Source organism: Eleutherodactylus coqui, chromosome 1 (genome assembly GCF_035609145.1).
Source record: "Eleutherodactylus coqui strain aEleCoq1 chromosome 1, aEleCoq1.hap1, whole genome shotgun sequence".
NCBI lineage: Eukaryota > Metazoa > Chordata > Amphibia > Anura > Eleutherodactylidae > Eleutherodactylus > Eleutherodactylus coqui.
This window is the reverse complement of record NC_089837.1, coordinates 39,800,752-39,827,430: the sequence shown is the minus strand read 5'-3', so window position 1 is coordinate 39,827,430 and position 26,679 is coordinate 39,800,752. Positions and strand designations below refer to the sequence as shown.

At 45.6% G+C, this 26,679-nt stretch overlaps 2 protein-coding genes across 2 annotated transcripts in view; one reads left to right on the top strand and one right to left on the bottom strand.

Moving 5' to 3' along the window:
* LOC136607801 (zinc finger protein 605-like) overlaps window positions 1-26,679 on the bottom strand; it is a 432,755-nt gene that overhangs the window by 223,944 nt on the left and 182,132 nt on the right. The window lies entirely within an intron of this gene.
* LOC136608755 (zinc finger protein 271-like) overlaps window positions 1-26,679 on the top strand; it is a 122,218-nt gene that overhangs the window by 64,533 nt on the left and 31,006 nt on the right. The window contains exon 5 of the mRNA XM_066589128.1: window positions 22,233-23,254. Within this exon, the coding sequence (XP_066445225.1) occupies window positions 22,233-23,254 (1,022 nt within the window). The remainder of the gene's footprint in view (window positions 1-22,232; window positions 23,255-26,679) is intronic.

Sequence of the window (26,679 nt, the reverse complement as noted above, 5' to 3'; positions counted from 1 at the left end):
ACTACGTTCAAGCCAAAAAAAAGTATTGTGGATATAAGGAGAACAAAGGAGCCACCTTAAGGGTCATTCACACAGGGTGGAATTGTTCTACAATACGCAGCAGAATTTGCCACCACCGCCTAAATCCGCACCCAAACCTGCAGGTCTAAATGGAGTTTTTGATGTGCTAACTGGCCAGCAGAGCTAAACCATTTTTAATTCTGCATCCAAATCTGCTTCAGAGAGGCTTGGGGCAGTGCGGGTGCATGGGGGGGAAAATAGCTGCCATCCTCCGGAGGGAGATGTGACCCAGGGCTGAGGTGAGAAAGCCTGTATCACTGTTGGTAACAGCCTGCATAGCTGGAGGGAAGATAACTTGCAGAGGAGGGGGAGCGGCTGCTGGCAATAGTCTGCAGAGCAAAAGATATTGGGCTGGGAAGCCTCTGCTAGGAGTTGAGAGATCACTCCACGCAGAGTGAAGAGAGAGAAACTTCCCCCTCTCAGCACTAAATCGGGACATTAACCCTTTCCAATCAACTGTCTGACGTGTAAAGACATTCTGATTGAAGGCTCTACAGCTCTGATGTTGGAAGATGTCTAACATGGTATTCTTACTGTAGATTACTGGCTGCTCTTTTGTCAGAGGCCTCTCCAGCATGTCTCATACCACAGTACTGGTTCTAGCCAGCAGATAGTGCCATTGTATAATGCAAGAAAGAGAAAGCCCCCCCTAGGAAACCCTGAATCCAAAATTGGATTGCAAAGGGTTAAATGTAAAGCTATAGTGAGCTTGGTGTGAGGTGATTGTGCACAATTCTGCAGTAGCACATGCACCAGTAGAAATCTACACCGTGCATCTAATAAGGCAGGACATCTGTCGAGTAAAAGGACTTAAAAGTAGTGCCCAGTGCCACTTCAGACCTTCTGTGACCTATACAACATTTTCGGCTCTGCTACATGCAATTTCTACATCAACTGCACTTATCCAGAACTCTACCACCTAGCGGCCAAAAGTGAAAATTACAGGAATTCTATCTATATGCGCCCAAGCTGAGGTGAGCGACTCTCATTTGCAACAGAGTGAAGTGCCGGATTTTCTACGTTCCACCAACAATCTGCCTCCATACATTATTACAGGCCAATCAGGTAAGACATAACTTAAGGGGCCCTCCATCCAGCAAGCCGGCCTGAACCCCCTGAAGGGAATGAACACATACATGGCGATGGGGATGTTACTTACCCTCCCCTGAACTATGCTCTAGCCTTGTCCCAGTATATCTAGAGGGATATCAGATCTTTTAGCTGAACTCCAGGGGTAGATGGAGGATGAAAACAAGAAAAAATGGCAAATCAAATAATCCACCACAGAATTTTTCCCAGAACAATCAAGCATTAGCCACTCCAACAAGGCATCATCACCCAGGAGTTCCAACTCTCCGGTCACAAGTGAACCAACAAGGGAAGGTCAGCCAATCAAGATTACGCCGCCTTCCATAAGTGCAAGCCTCTCCCCATCTGATGGCAACCTACTGGCACCCTACTATCTCAGATCCAGTGCATTATTAGAGAGGAACTACAAATCACGATGCGCAACATGGCAAAGCAACTGGGCGACCTGGGCCAGTGCACAGGTGATCTAGAGCAGAGAACTGTAAAACTCATGAAAGATGGAAATAGTAGATACTCTTGATTACGAGAGAACAAAGTGGGAGGACTACGCAGCCCGCGTTGAAGCGCTTAAGCTAAAGAGTGAAGATGTGGAAAATAGGAGCCGGAGAGCCGATATCAGGGTCAGAGGTCTGCCAGAATCTGGCAACAGCCTGAAGGAAGCAGCTCTTAACCTGTTCTTTGCTCTCCTGCCCCAGATTGTACAGGAGTTGCTCCGTATGGCCAGAATCCACAGATCGCTCTACAAGCGCCGCAAACCCAGACACCCCGAGTGATGTCGTCCTCAAGATACACAACCCTGAGAAGGGAGATCAGATCCTCTCCGCGGCTCGGGGGTTGGAAGCCCTCCCAGGGGTCCCTCCGGTGGTCCAGACCTTTGCCAACATCTTATCTGCAACCCTGGAGAGTCTTGCCACCTGTCACCACTGCACTGCAACCAGCAGGTCTCCGCTACCGCTGGGGCTTCCCATTCACTTTGCAGGTCTGCAACAATCAGCGCTCCCTCATGATTCGCTCCCTAGGAGATGGAAAGCGGGCCCTGGAAGAGATGGGAATTCCCTACAGCGCATCCAGATGTGGCCCACTGAGATCTAAGCATCCCCTGCACACCGAATCCTCAGCACACAATGAAAACCGCGTTTGCTGACCTGAGGACACTGACGCCAGATGCATAAAGTACCCCTCTGCTCCTTGATTGAAGTTGTTTGGTTAAATCGCCATTGGCGGAGGGGTCTTGGATATTCTGTTTCCCACTCTTTCTCCCTCGGGTGTGTTGCACCTTCTATCCCTCGTTTCCTTTCCTGCTCCTCATGTTCCCTCTCGGTTGTATATTTTTGCCTTTCCTCGCGCACAGAATGTGGATAGACACTCCTGACACACCACTAGGGATATATTGATCTCTTGATATCCCTCTTTTTCAGCTTCTCCTGACTGGGACAGGTTGTAGGGATTTGTTGCTCTCCCCCCTCCAGAATATGGGAGTAACGCCCATAAATATAGTGGAACTTTTAGCCCTGACCTCCCTAACTAGGCTTCAAGTTAATGTAGCTATTTTTGTTATGTTTTGTATATGTTATGTGTTGCTGTCCACATTACCTCCTGACTGGTACACTTCTAAATGGTATTATACTACTATTTGCGCTCCTTCACTTTCAATAGTTAGACTGATCCAGCAATCGCCCATCAATATAAATGGTAGTTATTATATCCCAGAATGTTCGAGGATTTAATTCCCCAGCCAAGAGGTGAGGAGCCCTATTGCAATATCTTAAAGAAAGACCGGAGGTTATATGCCTCCAAGAAACTCACTTCTCCGCCTCCTCAGCACCCAGATTTATACATTCACAATATTCGGAGATGTACTCCTCGGTAGCCCCAAAAAACATCAGGGGTCACTATTCTCTTCCATAACTTCTTCCCTATTATGGTATCTGACGCAGAGTTGGACTCACAGGGGCAATTTGTAATTCTGAAAGTGACACTTTATGATAGGCAGGTGGTTCTCATTAATTCCTATGCCCCAGTAAACAACCCCCTTAAGACCATCAAACTTATTTCCAACAAACTTAAATCTCCCCTTGGGGCTGATATATACTGGATGGGTGATTTTAACTTGAACCCGACGCCTGTCCTTGACCGCACATTGATGGGACCGGATAAAATTAGCGCTTCCCAAAGAGTTGCCCTACATTCCTCCCTGAAAGATCTGGACCTGGTGGATGCTTGGAGAGAGGCACATGGGACTAAACAGGGGTACACATCCTTCTCTCACCCGCACAGATCATATTCGCGTATTGATTGGACTTCAATTTCCACCCATTTAGCCCCTTCTCTCGTTCAGACATGGCACATAACTTGTGCTTGGTCTGACCATGACATGGTCCTGACACACTTTCTGACCCAGAATGCCCCGAGGCCTCCTAAGAGATGGCGCCTTAATGAATCTCTCCTAAAGGATCCATTAACTCTTAACAGACATCTTCCAGCAACTTAGTCTCTACCTGTCCACAAATGCTAACTCGGAGTCACAACCAATTTGGGTTTGGCTCGCCCATAAAGCCTTTATAAGAGGTAATATAGCTCGAATAGCGGCGCACAAAAAATGGCAGAAATCTCAGGCCCAAAATGCACTAGAAAATCGCCTAACTCTTCTTGAGATCACAAACCAACAAAGGCCCAGCATAGCAATCACTAAGGAAATCAGAGACATAAAAGTACAATTAAATCTGCTATATGGTGCTATAAGCCCTGAACTGGACCCAAACTACATACTTTAGATTGGCCAACAAGCCCGCTGGGTTACTGGCAGCGCAGCTCAGAACAAAAGAGTGCATCAACTCTGTGTACGCGATTAGGACAAGGAATGGGGCCTCTTCCTCAAAATCACTAAGATCTTCCATGAGGTTTACAGTTCTCTGTACAAATATAAACCGTAGAAGGTCCCTTCAGCCCTCACAAACTTTCTACAACACCTGTTGCTCGCAAAACTCACCACAGATAGTTACCACAAATTAAACAGTCCCATTTCTGAAGAGGAAATCACAGATACCATTGAAGACCTTAAACAATGTAAAGCCCCAGGTCCCGATGGCTTTACAGCCCACTAATGTAAAAAATTTGACGCCCTCCTAGCCCCCCACCTTGCAAGCTTCTATAATGAAATTTTAGCAGGGAAACGCCCTCTGGGAGAATTCCTTGATGCTCACATAACTGTTATCCTGAAGCCGAATAAGGATCACACCTCCTCCAAAAACTACCCCCCTAGATCACTATTAAACCTTGACTATAAAATATTCACAAGCTTACTCGCCAAGCGGCTAAATCCTCTATTCCCCACTTGGTCCATAAAGATCAAGTGGGATTTAAGTAATCTCCATTCAGAGAGTCACGCGGCAAGGCTGCCCTCTATCCCCAGCCCTGTTCGCTCTAGCGATAGAGCCATTAGCCTATCTAATTAGAAATAACCCAAACGTGGCAGTTGTAAGACGGGAAAGAATACAAAGGCACTCACTACCTGTGAGAGGCTATGCTTACAGTCTCCTTTGCAACTGGGAATAATTTACTCCCTGTGCTCCACCTTAAATCAACCCCCACAGGAGACTTTATGAGGCAGTGGGAGTCTGACTTAAATAATAATATAATAATAAACTTTATTTGTATAGCGCCAACATATTCCGCAGGGCTTACATAGAGGGGATACAGAAAGACAAAAGTACAAACATTACAGAACCACGGTTACATAGTAATCAGCTGATGGAAACAATAGGGGTGAGGGTCCTGCTCCAACGAGCTTACATACTACAGGTAATGGGGGGATACAGAAGGTAAAGGGCTGGAGATGTGCACGGTATGGCGAGGTGGAGAGTGAGCGATACTATACACATAGACAATGGTCAGACATTTAGCCGTGTGACGGCAGAAACAGTATGACTGCAGGAGCGGTTTATGATGGCTAGCAGGGATTGCAGTCAGTAGGTCAGGGAGCATGTTATCAGGGGAGTACAGAGGGGTTTGTTTAGGGAATGCGGTATGCCTCCCTGAAGAGGTGCGTTTTTAGAGCACGCCTGAAGTTCTGCGAGTCCTGGATTTAACCTTTTCACTTCAAAGATGGCACCATTGCTGTACCTTTATTTTCAAGGGTAGCCACCAAGTTACTCTGACCGAGTCCTCTTATAAAATTCTACACAAAGTATATTACGTTTCTACAATTATCCAGAAGTTTTCTCCAACCTCTTCCCCAGATTGTTTCAGGGTCTGTGGAGCACTGGGAACAGTCTCTCACATATGGTGGACATGCCCATCAGTGAGGGCCCTCTGGAGACAGGTGGCTCACCTGATATTTAGAGTTCTGGGTAAAACATTCCCTCTTGTCCCATCGGCTTGCCTCCTGGCGGAAAACCCAAATGGCTACAGTAACCAACAGCACAAGCTTTCACAATATATTTGTATGGCGACGAGGGTCTATATCGCATCCCAGTGGCTATCTCCATCTCTTCATAGGGATCCAATTTTAGCCCGAATCTCCAGAATAATGTTGTATGAGAAGTTGTGTGCCATGAGGGAAGACCGCATGGAGAGTTTCCTTAGGACCTGGTTGCCCTGGACCATATATTTGACCATCCCAGGGCTGCCCTGGATGCTGGCCTACTGAGGTGAAGCGGTGAGGAAGTGTGATGGGGGAGGGTGGGGAGAATGGCCTCACGACTCTACCAGGTGGGGGGGGGGGGGGGTCTAATCGACTATAAGAGGTACCAATATGTCAAGTAATTCTATTATATCTTTGATAGCATCCGATTTTATGAATATTCTTCTGATGCATTGTTTTTTTGTCCGTTTGTGATTTCATTTTTGGTTGTGTTACAATTTCTATAAACAGAAGATCCCCCTGCGAGGGGCGAAAGTCTGCAGTTTAATCTGTAACAAAATTTTTACAAAATTTCAATAAAAATCTTTTGAACTAAAACCTGCTTTAGGCCCCTTGCACACGGGCGTATGTGCTTTTGCACACGCCTCAATACAACTTATTTGCGCCATGTACAAGGATTTTATGCATGAGTATTGGTGTATTTTATTATGCTTATTTGCGCACAACAGACGAATGCACGCGATTTAAATGGCTATTTATCCTAATAAATTCCAAATGTGTCCTTTTTTAAAAAAAATGGAATTGCGCAGTGTACCACACATCCCCCTTGTGTATTCCATGCGCATTTACACCCTCCCCCCCACCCCCCATAGATTTCTATTGTAACCTTTGGTGCGCAGTTCAGGGAAATTAGAACAAAATTGAAATGGGGTTTCTGTTCTCTTTGAATTGTGCGCATATATTTTTATGCACACAAATACGCCCATATGAAGTCGCCCCATGACATACAAATTTTATTGCAGATTTTTCTGCACGGTGGCAAATTTCACTCCAAATTCCATCCCATGTAAAAATAACTTTAAAGGGGTTGTCCCGCGCCGACACGTTTTTTTGTTTTTTTTTCAATAGGCCCCCCGTTCTGCGCGAGACAAACCCAATGCATGTGTTAAAAAAAAAAAAGTTTAGTACTTGCCCGAATCCCCGCGCTGTGGCGACTTCTTCCTTACCTTAGCAAGATGGCCGCCGGGATCTTCACCCACGATGCACCGCGGGTCTTCTCCCATGGTGCACCGTGGGCTCTGTGCGGTCCATTGCCGATTCCAGCCTCCTGATTGGCTGGAATCGGCACACGTGACGGGGCGGAGCTACCAGGACCAGCTCTCCGGCACAAGCGGCCCCATTCACCAGGAAGAAGACCGGACTGCGCAAGCGCGTCTAATCGGGCGATTAGACGCTGAAATTAGATGGCGCCATGGTGACAGGGACGCTAGCAACGGAACAGGTAAGTGAATAACTTCTGTATGGCTCATAATTAATGCACAATGTACATTAATATGGCCATACAGAAGTGTATACCCCCACTTGCTTTCGTGGGACAACCCCTTTAAGGATCTGTTCTCATGGGGCATAAATGTGTTGATTATACTTGTCAATCTGCTTTCCCATATGCCCCATGTAAACGGGACGACTATCGGCTAATTGTCCTGCACGAGCGGGTGATGCCACTGCAAGTTGTTTGCACTCGTGCAGAACGTTTATACAGGCAGATCGTTGCTGAGAATCACTCACTTCTTGCTAAATTCTCACTCAGTGCTTCAAATCTCTTGTGAATAATGGAGGGGGGAGGGAAACAGACTAACAAGTATGATCAACGCTTCCCTTACGTCCCCCAGCAGCACAAATGATGGGGATCTAGCAAGTATCAACCCCCATGGGAGGGCCCCCTTGCAGAACTGCATTCGCAATTGAGCGCCCAAAGGCTGCTCCTTCAGAAAAGTAACTTTTTAGTCTATAATGATTAACAAAAGCCTGATGTGAGCTGTACGTTGCTGCTCCGCAAATGTTCTCCAAAGGAACTATGGTCTTGTCTGCCCACGGAGTTGTACCTGATACGTCAGCCGGGTGATCTCCTTGATTATTGTGGCTGTTATTCTTAGTCAAAAACAGAATCAAGAGATTCTTATGCAGCCTAATATCCTGAGATTTTTCCAGATACCCTTTAAAGTGGCAGTGCACACATGTGGACGTTCCCCATAATGAAGTGTGACCGGGATCAAGTGTAACTTTTATGCAGTTTAATATGGCATAAATTAATATCTGCTTATCCTCTCCCTCCTTTCAACAGGTATGTGTCTCTTTCTCCAACTGAAGTGCCACCACACTGTGCTCTTTCACCTCTGTTTAAACTGCACCATTGCTACCTTCTTGCATATTTCCACTGCTATGTCTATGGTACGTGTTTTTCTTTAACCTGAGTGCTGAAACACTGTGCTCCTCCACTGCTGCTTAGGCCGGCTGCACACGAGCGTGACGGGCTCCGCCGCGGAATATTCCGCGACAAAGCCCGTCACGGCGCCCCCTAGAGACCCCATACTTACCAGCGGGTCCGGAGTCTTCGCTCCCGCATGACGCTTCCCCGCCCACCGCCGCCGCATCACATGACACACCAACCGCGTCACGTGACGCGGCGGCGGTAGGCGGGAAAGCGTTTTCACGCTATCTTCCGCTGTGTTACAGCAGGAGATAGCGTGAACGGACGGCTTCCATTGACTGCAATGGAAGCCGTCAGCGCGTACACCCGCGGCAAATAGAGCATGCCGCGGGTGAGGACGGGAGATTTCACGGTGCGGAATTCTGCGGTGGAATTCCGCACCGTGTGCCCTGAGCTATTAGGTTCAATAGAACCTAATAGCAGCGGGCAATGCAGCGGATTTTCGCCGCGAATTACGCGGCGGAAATCTGTTCGTGGGAAGGAGGCCTTAATCTGTATCATTGCTACATCCTTGCATATTTCTACTGTTATGTCTATGGTATGTGTCTCCTGCCTAGGTTGAGTACTGCTCATATTTTGTGCAGCTTTGGTGCACCCTCTCCCATATACCGTGTTTCCCCGAAAAGAAGACAGTGTCTTATATTCATTTTTGTTCAAAAAGGTTTAACTTTTTTACATGTATAGCAGCCTGGACACTATTTAAATTGACTTTTTAAATTAACTGTTAGCAGGGCTTAATTTTGGAGTAGGTCAAGCTTATAGTTCAAGGGCTTATAGTTCAAGCATCCTCAAAAAGCCAGAAAAATCATTTTGCATCCTCAAAAATTCTGGAAAATCATGCCATGTCTTATTTTCAGGAAAACTGGGTAGTATCATCCCCCACTTCTATGTCCAGTTTTACTGTGGAGTTGTTGTTTATGTTAGCGAGCCATAAAACCTCTGGGTGGGTTACTGGCTAGTTGCTTAATGAACCTAATTAAACTAGTCCCTCCCAGCTGTTGCTTGGTTTTAAAAGCAGTTTCCATTCACTGACACGTGGCTGTTCCCTATGATGAAGTTTGACCGGGATCGAGTGTAACTTTTATGCAGCTTAACATGGCATAAAGTAATATCTGCTTATTCTCTCCCTCCTTTCAACAGGTACATGTCTCTTTCTCCAACTGAAGTGCCGAAACACTGTGCTCCTTTACCTCTGCTTAATCTGCACTGTTGCTACCTTCTTGCATATTTCCATTGTTATGTCTATGGTACAAGTCTCATGGTGCACCCTCCCCCATGTAGTATCATAGTGAATAGGAACTACTTTTAAAGTAGTTCGCCCCTTCACCATCTATAAATAGAAAAAAATGCATGTCCGTCTATGGGACAGACCCTCGTACCGAACCCCGGGCTGCAGACTGCCCCCCCGTCACACTGACCATCCCCGCATGTACAGGCCTTGTACTATATGGTGTACCGATGAGAGACAGCGAGAGGCAGACAGTCTCTCTCTCTCTCTCTCTCTCTCTCTCTCTCCTCTCTCTTCTTTCTCTCTCTTCTCTCTCTCTCTTCTCTCTCTCTTCTTCTCTCTCTCTTCTCTCTCTCTTCTTCTTCTCTCTCTTCTTCTCTCTCTCTTCTTCTCTCTCTTCTCTCTCTCTTCTCTCTCTCTTCTCTCTCTCTTCTCTCTCTCTTCTTCTCTCTCTCTCTCCCGTTTCCCACCTCTCGTTATCATCACCACAAGCTGGTCAGCCGCTATTTAACCTTCTCACTGCTGAGCTCCGCCCCTTATATACTGATCACATGACAGTGATGTCATCACAGGTCCTTCAGCTATTGCAGTGTAGCAGGTCCTGCTGTTGTCTCTGTTATCAGCATGAGAATATATATACACATATACAGCACACTGATATCAGAGCTCTGCATGTGACTCTGGCCGGCAGGTAAGAAACGATGAATAGTTTGCTGCTTACATAGGATGCTAGGTTGAATGAAGACAATGTCCATCTAGTTCAGCCTGTTTTAACCCCCTTATTGATCCAGAGGAAGGCAAGCCAATTAGCCCATTCGGGGGAAAAATTCCTTCCCAACTCCATAATGGCAATCAGAGTAATCCCTGGATCAACGTTTGATAGTTCCTACCTGAATATAAAACGTGTCGGACCCTTTAGACTCGGCTCACATCTGTGTTCGGGTTTTCTGTTGTATTCCATCGTAGGGACAAAATATTGGACATAAATGTTTGCTTAAAGGGCCGCTCCAGCCCAAATATATATTCCCATCTCTGCCCCCATCTGATTCCGGATGTCTCCTCTACAGTCGGGGCCAAAAGTTTTGAGACGAACACAAAGTTTGGTTTTCACAAAGTTTGCTGCTTTAGTATTTTTATATCTTTTAGTCACAGGTTTCTACGGTTACTGAAGTACAACCATAAGCGTTTTATATGCTTTTAAACTTAAATCAAGTTTAGGTAAAGATTCAATGTTTACAGTGTTGACCCTTTATTTTTCAAGACTTCTGCAGTTTGCCCTGGCATGCTGGATATCAGCTTCAGGGTCAAGTCCTGACTGATGACAACCCGTTCTACCTAATCAGTGCTTGGAGGTTATCATAGTTTGAATAAAGAATAGTATCTAAACGTCCTATAGGTGCAACTTCTCCCGACCATCCAGGAGCAACTTCTCCCGACCATCCAAGTGCAACTTCTTCCCCCATGCAGGTGCAATCATGCAAGTGTGATTTCTCCCGACCACGCAGGTGCGACGTCTCTCGACCACGCAGGTGCGACGTCTCCCGACCACCCAGGAGCGACGTCTCCCGACCACCCAGGGGCGACGTCTCCCGACCACCCAGGGGCGACGTCTCCCGACCACCCAGGGGCGACGTCTCCCGACCACCCAGGGGCGACGTCTCCCGACCACCCAGGGGCGACGTCTCCCGACCACCCAGGAGCGACGTCTCCCGACCATCTGCATGCAACTTCTCCCGGTCATCCAAATCAGATATGAATGGCAGCAGGATAGCTTCAGTGCATAAAAGAGGTATCTATTCCATCATATAAAATGGTACAGGCAACGTTTTGACCATTCAATGGTCTTTATCAAGCGTTCATTAATGGTCTTTATCATCCGGGAGCGACTTTTCCAAGTCAACTGTGAGCAACTTTTCCAGGTCATCCGAAATCAACTTCTCCAGGTCATCCGATAGCAACTTCTTCCGGTCCTCCAGTAGCAACTTCTCCCGACCGTCCCGGAACAACTTCTCCCGACCGTCCCGGAGCAACTTCTCCCGACCGTCCCGGAGCAACTTCTCCCGACCGTCCCGGAGCAACTTCTCCCGACCGTCCCGGAGCAACTTCTGCCGACCGTCCCGGAGCAACTTCTCCCGACCGTCCCGGAGCAACTTTTCCCGACCGTCCCGGAGCAACTTTTCCCGACCGTCCAGGAGCAAGGTCTTTCGACCATCCAGGAGCAACTTTCCCGATCATCCAGGAGCAACTTCTCCAGGTCATCCGGAAGCATCTTCTCCCGACCGTCCCAGAGCAACTTTTCCCGACCGTCCCGGAGCAACTTTTCCCGACCGTCCCGGAGCAACTTTTCCCGACTGTCCCGGAGCAACTTTTCCCGACCGTCCCGGAGCAACTTTTCCCGACCGTCCCGGAGCAACTTTTCCCGACCGTCCCGGAGCAACTTCTCCCGACCGTCCCGGAGCAACTTCTCCCGACCGTCCCGGAGCAACTTCTCCCGACCGTCCCGGAGCAACTTCTCCCGACCGTCCCGGAGCAACTTCTCCCGACCGTCCCGGAGCAACTTCTCCCGACCGTCCAGGAGCAACGTCTTTCGACTGTCCAGGAGCAACATTTCCCGGTCGTCCAGGAGCAACTTCTCCAGGTCATCCGGAAGCATCTCCCGACTGTCCCGCAGCAACTTTTCCCGACCGTCCCGGAGCAACTTTTCCCGACCGTCCCGGAGCAACTTTTCCCGACCGTCCCGGAGCAACTTTTCCCGACCGTCCCGGAGCAACTTTTCCCGACCGTCCCGGAGCAACTTTTCCCGACCGTCCCGGAGCAACTTTTCCCGACCGTCCCGGAGCAACTTTTCCCGACCGTCCCGGAGCAACTTTTCCCGACCGTCCCGGAGCAACTTCTCCCGACCGTCCCGGAGCAACTTCTCCCGACCGTCCCGGAGCAACTTCTCCCGACCGTCCCGGAGCAACTTCTCCCGACCGTCCAGGAGCAACGTCTTTCGACTGTCCAGGAGCAACATTTCCCGGTCGTCCAGGAGCAACTTCTCCAGGTCATCCGGAAGCATCTCCCGACTGTCCCGCAGCAACTTTTCCCGACCGTCCCGGAGCAACTTTTCCCGACCGTCCCGGAGCAACTTTTCCCGACCGTCCCGGAGCAACTTTTCCCGACCGTCCCGGAGCAACTTTTCCCGACCGTCCCGGAGCAACTTTTCCCGACCGTCCCGGAGCAACTTTTCCCGACCGTCCCGGAGCAACTTTTCCCGACCGTCCCGGAGCAACTTCTCGCGACCGTCCCGGAGCAACATCTTTTGACCGTCCAGGAGCAACACTTCCTGGTCATCCGGGAGCAACTTCTCCAGGTCATCCGGAAGCATCTTCTTCCGACTGTCCAGTTGCAACTTCTTCCGACTGTCCAGTTGCAACTTCTCCCGACTGCCCGGGAGCAACGTCTCCCGACTGCCCGGGAGCGACTTTTCCCGACTGTCCGGGAGCAACTTCTCCAGGTCATCCGGAAGCATCTTCTTCCGACTGTCCCGGAGCAACTTCTTCCGACTGTCCAGTTGCAACTTCTCCCGACTGTCCGGGAGCAGCGTCTTCCGACTGTCCGGGAGCAGCGTCTTCCGACTGTCCGGGACCAACTTCTCCCGACGGTCCCGGAGCAACTTCTCCCGACGGTCCCGGAGCAACTTCTCCCGACGGTCCCGGAGCAACTTCTCCCGACGGTCCCGGAGCAACTTCTCCCGACGGTCCCGGAGCAACTTCTCCCGACGGTCCCGGAGCAACTTCTCCCGACGGTCCCGGAGCAACTTCTCCCGACGGTCCCGGAGCAACTTCTCCCGACCGTCCGGGAGCAACTTCTCCCGACCGTCCGGGAGCAACATTTCCCGGTCATCCGGGAGCAACTTCTCCAGGTCATCTGGAAGCATCTTCTTCCGACTGTCCCGGAGCAACTTCTTCCGACTGTCCAGTTGCAACTTCTCCCGACTGTCCAGTTGCAACTTCTCCCGACTGTCCGGGAGCAATGTCTCCCGACTGTCCGGGAGCAACTTCTCCAGGTCATCCGGAAGCATCTTCTTCCGACTGTCCAGTTGCAACTTCTCCCGACTGTCCGGGAGCAACGTCTCGCGGCCGTCCAGGAGCAACTTCTTCCGAACGTCCAGGAGCAACATCTTTCGACCGTCCAGGAGCAACATTTCCTGGTCATCCGGGAGCATCTTCTCCCGACCGTCCCGGAGCAACTTCTTCCGACTGTCCATTTGCAACATCTCCCGACTGTCCAGGAGCAACTTCTCCCGACTGTCCAGGAGCAACTTCTCCCGACTGTCCAGAAGCAACTTCTCCCGACTGTCCAGGAGCAACTTCTCCCGACTGTCCAGGAGCAACTTCTCCCGACTGTCCAGGAGCAACTTCTCACAACCGTCCAGGAGCAACGTCTTCCGACTGTCCAGGAGCAACTTCTCTGGATCTGGCCCAGAAGCTGATATCCAGCATGCCAGGGCGAACTGCAGAAGTCTTGGAAAATAAAGGTCAACACTGTAAATATTGAGTCTTTGTCTAAACTTGATGTGTTTGTCAATACTTTATGAAATGCTTAGAATTGTACTTCAGTAACCAAAGAAATATCTGACTAAAGATCTAAAGATACTGAAGAAGCAAATTTTGTGAAAACCAAATTTTGCATCCGTCTCCAAACTTTTTGGCCACGACTTCCACAATGCTGAAGTTGGTTTCTTATTCTTACAGTTTCTTCCTAATCACTTTCTTGTTCTTTTCCCTTGTGATGTAATGAGGAGAACTTATTTTAATAATAAATTATGGAAAGTATTGCAGTGTATTTTAAAAGCAGTAAAAGGTTCCACAGTTTTCAGAACTAAAAAAAAGAATTTGTGCCGACACTCCATTCACACTCTGTCGAGCTTACAGATATCAGAGCACTGGACTTGATTATCTTTGTCGGCCCCGTAGATATTGCATGGATCGGCAGCAATCAGGGTGGCTGTCACTCCATTTACACAGGGAACATGAGGGTGCTGTTCTTGTTATCGTTGGGTGCTCAGCAATCAGACGGTTATCACCTATCCTCTGCTGCATAGGGGGAACACTGGAGGCACTATTGCTGCATAGGGGGAACACTGGAGGCACTATTGCTCTATAGGGTGAAAACTGGAGGCATTAATTTATATATGTATATGTGTGTGTATATATATATATATATATATATATATTATAGTATATATAGACTCTAGCGCTACCACTGGGATCCGTGCACCCAAGCAACACGCGGGGGTGAGGACTAGGTCCACAGTTTGTCCTCTAGTTATTCCCCGGAGAGCAGCTGACTAGATTGATATATAGTTTAATGGAAAAGACGTGGCTCCTATTCAATAATTTACAATGGCTGACTCAATCATGGAGTAAGCTCGCCCCATGGACTCCTACGCCTAGAACAAATAGAATTTTAACCTTGTAAGGGTGCACTGTTATTTATTTTGGTTTTTTTTTAAGCGCTGGGATGTAAAAGGTATTATTTTATTTTTCCGATGATAATGGTGTTAGAGGGATTTGTTTAGTTTTTTTGCAAGACAAGTTGTCATTTTTAACCCCTTCCCGCTGCAGGGCGTAAGTTTACATCCTGGCAGCCTGGTACTTCCCGCAACAGGGCGTAAACTTACGTCCTGGAGATAGCACGGGATCACATATGATCTCGTGCTATCCCGCAGACGGAGCCGGCTGTCAGTCACAGCCGGCCGCCAGCTGCAACAGGGGGGGGGCATCGGAGTTGCGCCCCTGCTGTTAACCCCTCCCCTGCCGCGATCTAAGTAGATCGCGGCAGGGAAAGAGTTCACAGAGGGAGCGCGGCTCCCTCTGTGTCTCCGGCCAGAACTCGCGATGTCATCGCGAGAGCCCGGCCTGTCACCATGGCAACAGGACGCCAGACACTGGCGTCCTGTATTGCCTATGCCTAGGATCACTGTATAAGCGATAAGGCATGGGAGAGCAGTAGCTCTGCCATGCCTTATAACAGCGATCATCAGGGCAGTGATTAAAGTCCCTCAGAGGGACTCAAATAGTGTAAAAAAAACAAAGATTAAAAAAATGAATTAAAAAAATGTAAAAAAAAGAGTAAAAAAAAAATGTTTTATGCTTTTTCTCAGATTAGCATAAAAAAAGGTAAAAAATAAAATAAAATCCCACATATTTGGTATTGTCGCGTCCATAATGACGCGTACAATAAGTTGCACATGCTTTTGACTGTGCACGGAAAAAAACGCTAAAAAAAACACAAAAACTGAGGCAAAATGCTAATTCTTAGCATTTTGCCTCACTAAAAACGCAATAAAAGTGATCAAGAAAGCCGTATGTACCCCAAAATGGTACCAATAAAATCTACAGCTTGTCTCACAAAAAATAAGCCCTCACAGAGCGCCGTACATCAAAAAATAAAAAAGTTACAGGACTTTGAATGCAGCGATTTAGAAAAAAAAAAAAGATTTCCAAGAAAAAGGGTTTTTATTGCAGAAAAGTGGGAAAACCTAAAAAAAATGTAAGAATTTTGGTATCGTTGTAACCGTACCGACCCGCAGAAAAAATGGAATGTCTCATTTATGCTGCATGATTAACGCTGTAAAAAAGAAAAAAAAAATCTATGGCAGAATTGATGCATTTTCTCTCCCTGCTATCATTAAAAAAAAAAAAAAAAAGTTTTACAATATAGTCTATGTACCGAAAAGTGGCACCGATAAAAACTACAGTTCGCCACGCAAAAAACAAGCCCTCATACGGCCGCGTCGACGGAAAAATAAAAAAGTTATGACTTTTGATAAACGGAGAAGAAAATCCGCCAAAAATTGTTGCGTCCTTAAGCTCAAAATAGGCCATGTCATGAAGGGGTTAATTGCACTGTTTTAGGATACATAAATGTATTAAATAACTATATTTTGGGAACAATAGGAAAATAAACAATTCCGATGTCACCTGTATTATTTAGAGCCTCTCCTTTTTTCATCAAGGTGCCAACATTAGTAGAAATGTTCAGTATTTTCAAACTCTTGGTCTAAACTGTGATCTCCTGAATGAGCCACCAAGGATGGACAAAGGCAAGAATGAAGTTAGAAAGAGAATATTAAACATCTCCTTAGAGATCATCTACCTGCTGACCGGAGAGGTAAGCTTTTCTATAGTTTTGTATTATGTAACAAGTCAGACTAAGGGGAGAGAAAATCCATTGTAGGAAGTAATAGGAACAATCCAGTGTCCTGTATAACAGCTTCCAGACCTTCCAAGTGAGGGAGAACTAAAGCACTGAACAGCAGAGAATGTGAAGATCGGCCACCAATATGGTCAGTTCTGTATGGTGGGAACCAATGACCTAATAGTAATGTTGTAGGAGTACTGAGAATGGTAAGTAGGCTCCTTGTAATGAGGAGGAACCAACTAACAGCCAGGAACCAGCAGGATCACATGGACGGAGATTGACCTGGAGACTTTGATTTTTACCACTAGTATGACATCTATAAAGAAACATGGAAGACTGATGGCAGGAGCAGCGCAGGGTCCATCTAGTGTATCGTTATATTACTTCCTTCTTATTTTTCTCCCAGGACAGATATATGTTTATCCCAGGCAGGTTTACCATCACTTACTGTTGCTGAAGTTTGTTCTTAAACTAAATTTCAGCTTCTGCCCCTTGTTTTTGTCTTTAGTTTCTTCCCCAAGTAAAATAGATAGATATGGGGCAGATTGAAAAATCTCGGCAGTGCCATTAAAAGTGAAAAACACCACTGGTGCGCTCGCCCAACCATCGCTTCATTCAGTCTGCTCACAGCTGGGATTGCAGTAAAGCCGCAGTGCAGATGAGGGGGGATGCAGGACCCCACTGTTTTTGAGATCTTGAGAGCTGTGAGACCCCCGCCAATCAGCAAGTTATCCCCTGGATAACTATACCTATCCAGTGGATAGGTATAGGGACCCAGAAGGGTACTACAAATTTCTAATCAGGAACTGAGGTAGTTTTGGCATTTACCCCAAGTCCAGGAACAGAATGAGTGAAGACATCTCGCAACAACAGGCTTGAAGAAGCCCTTTCCATTGGTGGCTGGCGAGTCCTTTTCTCATTAGCCAGTCTGTCCCTGAGAGAAATTTTGTGATTGGCCAGAAGACAGTGGTGTGAGAATAATATGGGGCCTGGGTTTGGAGGATCAATTGCCAAAAGACAGGAGAGCCTGCTGGGAGAGCCCCGCAGCGGTAGGACGTGTGTGAGGGCTGTTTTGGACAAAGTTGGTGCCAATTCAGCACACAGAATGGCCCAGCATAAAGACTTAAAAGTGAATCCTACGAACAGCCTAAGCGAAAAGCAAGTGATTGCGGAGACACCCGCTACTGCCAGACAATAGACGATCCTGTAACCCATCTTATCCGCAAGCCAGTGGTATTGGAGAATTTTGGTGGGAAACGTCAAAACCCCAGACCATAGTAGGAAAAGTGAAGGAGAAGCATGTAAAGTGGATAGGAGGGTACCCAGAGTCCCCAGCTAAGCCTTAGGACCTGGAGCAAACAAATCAGAATCAAGAACCATCAGTGAAAGTCCTACTTGGCACCTGAGGCCTCGTCTAGGAGAGAGTGGTTAAGCACCATACGCATATAACAGGGCTAGAAAGCCCCTCACAGGTTGGCCTCGAACACTAAGGCCATTTCTATGGTTAAACACTCTTTTACCCTATCTGAGAAATCCAACTGGGCTCAGTCAGTTTCACCAGCAGGTTCCTACTAAATCACTCCACAGTTTGCCATCTCCCGCCACCTCTACTTGTATACAAATATACCCCTTTCACCCTCCATAGCTACCTCCAGCAAGCTGCATATGAGATAACTTTAAATTCTGGTACAACCCCATTAAGTTCATTAAAGGGAACATGTCACCTCCCCACAGCAGCATTAAATGAGTTATTGTGCTGTATTGGTAGATGTCTCGGAGCAGGGTGATTTATTTTTTTATACTCCTCAACTCTCCGGTTCCAGCATTGCCACCCGCCGAAGTTCGCGAGCCACATGGCAATGTGACTCTTTTCAGATTGCTGTGTGCGTGCTCTCCCATAGACTTGTAGTAGTTTATGGGGCTCTACGGAGGTGACAGGTTCCCTTTAGCTCTCTCTGTAACAGTCTTGGGCAATATCAGGGCTGTTTTAACCATGTGGTAACAGTTAAACGTTCGGAGCAAGCCAAAGTTCGGTACACGGAGTGAGACAGAAGTACAGTCAATACTTAGCTAGTGGTCGGTACACAGGTAATACCAGCAGTTGTCCAAAGGATGCTCTACATAAAGGCGAAAGCACAATAATCTCACAAGGAGAAGGATTAAACTTATATAGGAAATCAAAGGGCGGAACTAATTAAGAAAACAAGGCCTGGAACTCAAGATGCACAGACTTAGATAATGGATTTGGCAAAGAAGGTCTCCAGTAAGACCTGTAGCTCAGTGAGAAGACCTACTGACCGGGACATAGAAGTCTTCAGGTTCGAATTCTGACAATTTCCTGGTCAGTTTTCTGTTTAAGCATTTTTATTGCCCATCTTTGGACTCTTTCTATTTTTTAAACATCTTCTTGTAGATGAGGTTTCCAGAACTGAATCTCGAGTTGTGGATGAGGTCTCTATAGAACTCTATACAGTGGGATCACAATCTCTCACTTTCTACTGAGGGATGAATACTGGTTCAGTTCTCTACATGTCTCTCTCCATACACAGCATTACACAATACTCAGAAAGACATCCGGTGACGGTACGACTCCCAACAGCCATATCCATGAGTCAGGAGGATGGAGCAGGAGCCAGAGCCCCATCACAGAGGCTCCTCCTCACTTACCGATACATGAGCAGAAGATCCTAGAACTTGCCAACAAGATCACGGAGCTGCTGACTGGAGAGGTGACACTGCTGGGAATGCTGGGAAATTATACAGTAACAGCACTAGAGGTGTCTGGGTAATGACATTATCATTGTGTTGTCAGGTTCCTATAAGGTGTCAGGATTTTGCTGTCTATTTCTCCATGGAGGAGTGGGAGTACTTGGAAGAACACAAGGATCTGTACAAGGACGTCATGATGGAATACGATGAGACACATCTGGGATCACCAGGTAAGAACAAACACATGTATAATAAATGTATCCAGTGTCCATTACCTGGCGCATAGATGAGCACAGACCGCTTTGTTGTAGTCTTAAGGTAGACCTGCCATTTAATAGTCAGCAGAACTGACTGCAGCCGCTGTCCCGCTGACTTTATCACCATCTTTTTTTTTGCTATATTTACCTCTGTTTGCCCGGACTGCCTCCTCTTAGGTCCCGCTCTTGTCAGTCTCAATGTGTCAAGTGGGCGTTCCCCAATGCTCACTTAAAGAGTGACATTGGACTGTCAATTAGTGAAACATGACATATAATGTAGGAGCTCCCTTACATTGTACGTGTTTTTTAAGAGCCCGTCCACTCTGGCACTTTAATGTATGTGAGAAAGTGTAAAAACCCATATGTGTTTAAGCATATGTTTTGTATTCCTATGCGCAGTATACATCTTAATCTCTTTTTTTTATTTGAATAGCCTACATTTTTCACTGAAAACTCTTTTTTTCCTAATAAAGTTTTGTAATTCAACCCTTTTTTTTTTTGACTCTATCACAAAATCCGTTCACATTAAATGTATGGAAATGTAAAAAAAAAAAGGATGCATTTAAGCATATGTTTACATTTTTGAAATCGTATGCACAGTATACATATTGATCTGTTTTACAAATGAAAAACATAAATTTTTCACTGTAAAGTCTTTTTTTCTTAATAAAGTTTTGTAGTTAACACTTTTTTTTCCTTGATCACAAAAACAGTTTACGTTAAGCATATAGAAATAAATTATACTTTTCCATACTTTTTTTGTAGGGCAGGCTACGCTTTTCGATCTCTCTAAAAAAAAAAAAAAAAACGCATGAAAGCGTGTGTCAGGCTAAATATAGTCAAATGTATGCATAGCTTGACTGCATTTAATCTGCTATAGCCGATGGATCCATGAGACCCCGTGCCTGCGCACTAAAGCAGGCTGTCAAGGGTCGGCATTCCCTACTAGGCAGTGAACGCTATGTCACTTGTCACATAGAGTACATTGGCCTGCAGGAAGGAGAATGCCGGCAATGTACGCTCCATAACAGGAAGTAGGGGATCCAGCCTGCTGAAGGGGAGGTGACCCGGAGGACTGGAGGAGCCAGGAGAAGATCGGTGAGGTGAAGATTAGGCAAGAAGACTGCCTGGGGAGGAATAGGTAAGTATAGAATTTTTTTTTTGGATTAGATGATGTTGCAGAGGGATTATATAGACCTTATTTCCAGCCTAATAGGAATATTGTTAATCTGTCTACTTTTTTGGTTTGAAGAAAAATTCTGCAATCCAAATTTTATCCTAACAGAAGATCCCAGTAAGATCTCTGATGGAAGTTTCATGTCGTTGCTACATTGTAAAGTAGAGGATGAAGATTTGGTGCAGCGCTCTTCAGGAGATAACCTCATTACCCTTCATGTCCATCCAGCATGTAACAGTACAGATACATCATATGATCCCCCTAATCATGAGGAACCTTCGCCTGACCAATCACTGGAGTTTACCACATGTACAGGTCAGCTGACATTACAATTTGGTGCTATAAACGTGGGAATAAAGAAAGCGGAGAATGGGTGATAAGCGTTAGATTGCTGCACACATGTGCATCGCTGCTTCGCTTACCTCCTAGACTCTGCATTAGCCATTCTCATGATCCCGGGGGACCCAGCGGTTGACCATACCTTCATCACCCATTCTGTGGATGATGTCATTAGAAGAAAAACCTCTTTTAGTTGAATTAAAGTGATGCCTAAATACGTTGGCAGGGAACAGATTTGATCGCCAGACAAGATTGTGTTTTTCAGATTTTTGAATTTTAGTAAGGTTAGATTTAAATAGTAAAAGCCTGGACCAGAATCAGGGTATTTGTCATTTTAAAGGAGTTGTATCACAATTCCAAGTTATCCCCTATCTACAGGATATGAGATAACTTGCTGATCTCACTGCTAAGCTACTCCACCCATCTGGAGAACATGGGTCCCGTGTCCCCCATCCTCTTGGGTTTACTGCATCCAGCATAATGAGGAGGAGACTGAATGGCGCTATAGAGCCGTTGGGGTTAGTTATTTCCGTCAGCCCCATTGAAATAAATGGAGTGCTGACTGTGCATGCTTAGACACCGCTGCATTCACAGTGACGTAACTCCATGTGGAGAAGCCACCTCCCTGGTGATAGGAGAGTGGTACATGAGAGTCCCATTCTCGGGTTCTCAGCACTGAAATCCCCCACCAATCAGTAAGTCATCCCCTATCCTGCTGATAGGGGATAACTTGCAATTGTGGATAGGGGATAACTTGAAACTAAAAAAATTTGACAAAAGCTCTTAAGACTAGAATCACACATGCAGTTTTTGTTGCAGCTTTTGAAGTAGTTTTTTTTTTCAGCTGAAGCCAGAAGTGAATTCAAAAGGAATGGGAAATATAAAGGATTTCTACTTCTCCTTCCTGCTGGACCCAATTCTGGCTTTGACTTAAGAACTACATGTGAATTTCCAGTGTAGTAGATCTCGAGGGAAACTGTTTTTTCTTGTGACAGCCATGCAGTGCTCCTCTGGGAGATCGGGTCTGCACATGGGAGATGGTATAATGCTTCTCACCCAGCCAACCAGAGCTCTGCTGTGTACTAAGAAGTACAAGACCCCCAAATAGCTGTCCGTGGATGGGTGTCTTTTCCTTATTGTGAAGACTGGTTGGGCTTATAGCTATAGTCCTATTGCAAGGCATGGTAAAAGGTCAAACATTGAAGTCTATTGATGTTAACGTTAATTAGGTGATGCTGCATACCTCATTTTCAGCTTAGTAGTAATATTGCTATTTTGAATACTTTTGTGGTTTGAAAAAAAATAATGAAATCCAATTCTAATCTTAACAGAAAATTCCAATAAGAACTCAAATGGACACTTCATGTCATTGGTAAATTGTAAAGTAGAAGATGATGATACCAAACAGCACTCTTCAGGAGAAAACATCATTACCGATAATGTATATCCAAAACTTGAGAGTACAGAGCTTTCATGTGATCCCCCTAATGATGAGGAACTTTCTCCTAACCAATCACAGAACTTCAACACAAGTACAGATCAAAAAACATTTCAATTTAGTGAAGGTGGAAACCAGATTACAATAGTCCCAAGTCTTTTTATATACAGAATGAATCCTATGGAAGAGAAGCTCTATTCATGTTCAGAAGATGGGAAAGGCTTCCCAGAAAAATCTAATTTTATTGAACATGAGAGACGTCACTCAGAAGAGAAGCCATATACTTGTTCAGTATGTGAGAAATGTTTTCCTCAAAAATCAAAGCTTGTTAAACATGAGAGAAGTCACACTGTAGAAAAACCATTTTCATGTATAGAATGTGGGAAACGTTTTGCATATAAATCCGCTTTTGTTTCACATGAGAGAACTCACACAGGAGAGAAGCCATTTTCATGTTCAGAATGTGGGAAATGTTTTGCAGATAAAACAGACCTTGCTAGACATAGGAGAACTCACACAGGAGAGAAGCCATTTCTATGTTTAGAATGCGGTAAAGGTTTTATAGATAAATCAAGCCTTGTTAAACATGAGCGAATTCACACAGGAGAGAAGCCATATTCATGTTCAGAATGTGGGAAAGGTTTTATAGATAGATCAAGCCTTGTTAAACATGAGAGAACTCACACAGGGGAGAAGCCGTATTCATGTCCAGAATGTGGGAAATGTGTTGCATACAAATCAAATCTTGTTAAACATTTGAGAATTCACACAGGCGAGAAGTTATTTTCGTGTTCAGAGTGTGGAAAATGTTTTGGAGATAAATCAGATCTTGCTAAACATCAGAGAAGTCACACAGGAGAGAAGCCATATTCATGTTTGGAATGCGGGAAATGTTTCACAGAAAAATCAAAGCTTGTTTTACATGAGAGACGTCACACAGGAGAGAAGCCATTCATGTGTTCCGAATGTGGGGAATGTTTTACCACTAATGCTAAACGTAGGGATCATCAGAGATGTCACAGAGGGGAGAAGCCGTTTTAATGTTCTATATGTTAAAACGTTTTGCAAGAAAATCAGATTTTGGAAACCCCTCAAAGAATTCCCATAGAGAAGAAGACATGTTCTTGTTTGGAATGTGGGAAATGCCCAAAAATATTTGTAACATCTCAGGTTATTTACAGACATTAAAAGTGATTATTTTCTGTGCGGAATTAGTCTGGATCTATCAAACATTCACAACTATTGTTACCTGAGGACAACTGTGTTGACTACGTCCAAGCCAAAAAGCATTGTGGATATAAGGAGAACAAAATAAAATTAAAAAAAAAAAATCTTGTTATTTGTATAGCGCCAACATATTACGCAGTGCTTTCACGTAATTTTTAATTTATTACCCCCCCCCCCCACCAAACTGGGTACTCATTTTACCATCCTCGGAAGGCTAGAATGCTGAGTCGACCTTGAGCCGGCTACCTGAACCAATGGAGCCACCTTTAGGGTCGTTCACTCCGGATGGAATTGTTCTACAGCACTCAGCGGAATTTGCCACCACTGCCTAAAACCACACCAAAATCTGCAGGTCTAAACACAGTTTTTGATGTGTAAACTGGCCAGCAGAGCTAAACCATTTTCAATTCCGCATCAAAATCTGCTCATTAGGCCCCTTTCACACGGACAGATGTGTTTTTGCGCACGCCTCAGTGCAACATATTTGCACTATGTACAAGGCTTTTATGTACGAGTATTGGTGTATTTTACTGTACTTTTTGTGCACGCAGGGCATGTTTATTTACGCACAGCAGGCGGACACACGCAATTTAAAAGGCTCTTTAGCCTGATGTGTCCTTTTTTTCATGGAATTGCACAATGTGTCACACATGCACTTGGGTATTGCATGCACATTTACGCACCCCCCATAGACTTCTATGGAGACCTTTGGTGCGCAAATGCACAGAAAGATAGAGCAGGTCTGGGAAATTAGAACAAACCCATTGAAATGGGTTCTATTCTCTTGTATCGCGCATGTAAATTTTATGCGCTCAGATACGCCCATATGAAGTCGCCCTTAGACATACAAATTTTCTGCACGGTGGCAAATTCCATCCCATGTAAAAAGAGCTTTAGGGATTTGTTCTCATGGGGCGTAAATGCATTGCTTATACTTGTTAATTTGTATTCCTTTATGCCCCATGTACACAGGACGACTGTTGGCGAAATGTCCTGCACGAGCGGGTGACGCCACCGCTAGTTGTTTGCAGAATGTTTATACAGGCAGATCATTGCTGAGAATCGCTCCTCGCTAAATTCTCGCTCAGTGCTTCACATTCTATGTGAATCACTGAGCGGGGAGCGTTTAGACACAGCGAGAAGTGAGTGAAGCAGCGAAGATTTTTATGTTGGTTGAAACTTAGCGACAAACAAAAAGTAAACAAATAGTGCATGATGGCTTTGTATTTAGATAAAATAGGTCAGCACTTCCCAATAGAAATCTATAGGTGCACGTTAAACCCCGGCTGCATCATACAACAGAAGCAGAAACTAAAAAATGGCAACAGCACACAAAATGTATTTATTATCAGAAATATACATACCCATAATCAATACTCTAACCACATTAAATAATGCAAGGTTCTAGGTATATCATTTGATCAAATCATATTGGCCCATCTACCAACGTCCAGGTGACCAAGCTTTCAGATGGGTCCTAGCTAGAGATGAGCGGGCATATTCGTTAAGGCAAATTACTCGAGAGAGCATCGCCTTTTTCGAGTATCTGCTGGCTCGTCCCTGAAGTTCGGTGGGGCCGCGGGGGCGAGCGGGGGCTTGTGGAGGGGATCGTGAGAGAGAGATCTCTATCACTTTCCACCCCGCTCCCCTCCGCTGCCCCGCGCCGGTCCCCGCCCCTCGCAACCCCCCCCCCCCCCCCGAATCTTCAGGGACAAGCCAGCAGGTACTCGAAAAAGGCGATGCTCTCTCAAGTAAATCACCTTAACGAGTATGCTTGCTCATCTCTAGTCCTAACGCTACTACCTGGTGGTTTAATCTTAACCTGGGAAAGATGGGTACCTACCCTATTGGACCATTTAAATGGTACCTTACCTTCCCTGGTTTTATTTGTAGGCTTAGTCTCAAGAGAGCAGCACTCTTAGAGGTAGGTACCCATCATTCCCAGGTTAAGATTAAACCACCTGGTATTAGCGTTAGGACCCATCTGAAAGCTTGGTCACCTGGACGTTGGTAGATGGGCCAATGTAATTTGATCAAATTATATACTAAGATCCTTGCATTATTTAATGTAGTTAGTGTATTTATGAATGATATATGTATACCTCTGATAATAAATGTATTTTAAGTGCTGTTGCCACTTTTTTGGTTTCTGGCTTTGCATTTAGATGCAACAATTATCATGCGTTTCCGTTCATTTGAATGAATTTTGCAAGCTAATCGTCCCAAGTAAGTGGTGTATTAGTCCTTACAGCAGCAGAAATAATGGGGTGTTCTGCCCCTCTGAACTCGCAGGACAGATGGTGAGCCCTGCCTCTCACTCCTTCTATAGAGGGGAAGTACCCCTCTAACCATTTAGTGACATTATAAAGTTCAATAACAAAAAAGAGGATGAAAAGCTTGAGCTGCTGTTAGGGCTAAAAAAACAAATTAACAAGTATGATCAATGCTTCCATAGTGCAAATGATGGGGATCTAGCAAGTATCAACCCCCATGTGAAGGTCCTCCAACTTAACTGCATTTGAAATTGAGTTCCCAAAGGCTGCTCCTCCAGAAAAATTAATTGCTAGTCTGTAATCATTATCAAAAGTCTGATATGAGCTCTACGTTACTGCCTCACCAATGTTTTCCAAAGGAACTATGCTCTTTTCTGTCCATGAAGTTGTACTTCATCCATCTATTTAGTGTTGGCTTTGATGCCTTCCGGCTGTTATTCTTAGTTGAGAACAGAATAAGGAGATTCTCATCCAGCCTAATATCCTGAGAATTTTCCAGATAAACTTTAAGGTTTCTGTGTAAATCTAGGCTGCAAATCCCTTCCTCACCTGCAGAAGAGAAATTGGGGCAGAAGCCTGGAAATGTTACAACCTGGTTTGTATGTAGGAAGGAGGGTACTTTAGGCATAAAAGTAGGCAGGAATCTTAAAAAGACTCAGAAGTGCACTGCTGTAAGGTGAGTTAAATTCTCCTCTCCATATCTCATTATCTTTCCCACCCCGATTTTGAGGGGCTGAGATTGAGTTCCACTCTACTTGTTTATGTAGCGGACTGCATTCATGTCGAACCTGACTTTTACTGCCTTCCTCTTGATCCGAGAGGCAAAGTGAGACAGGGCAA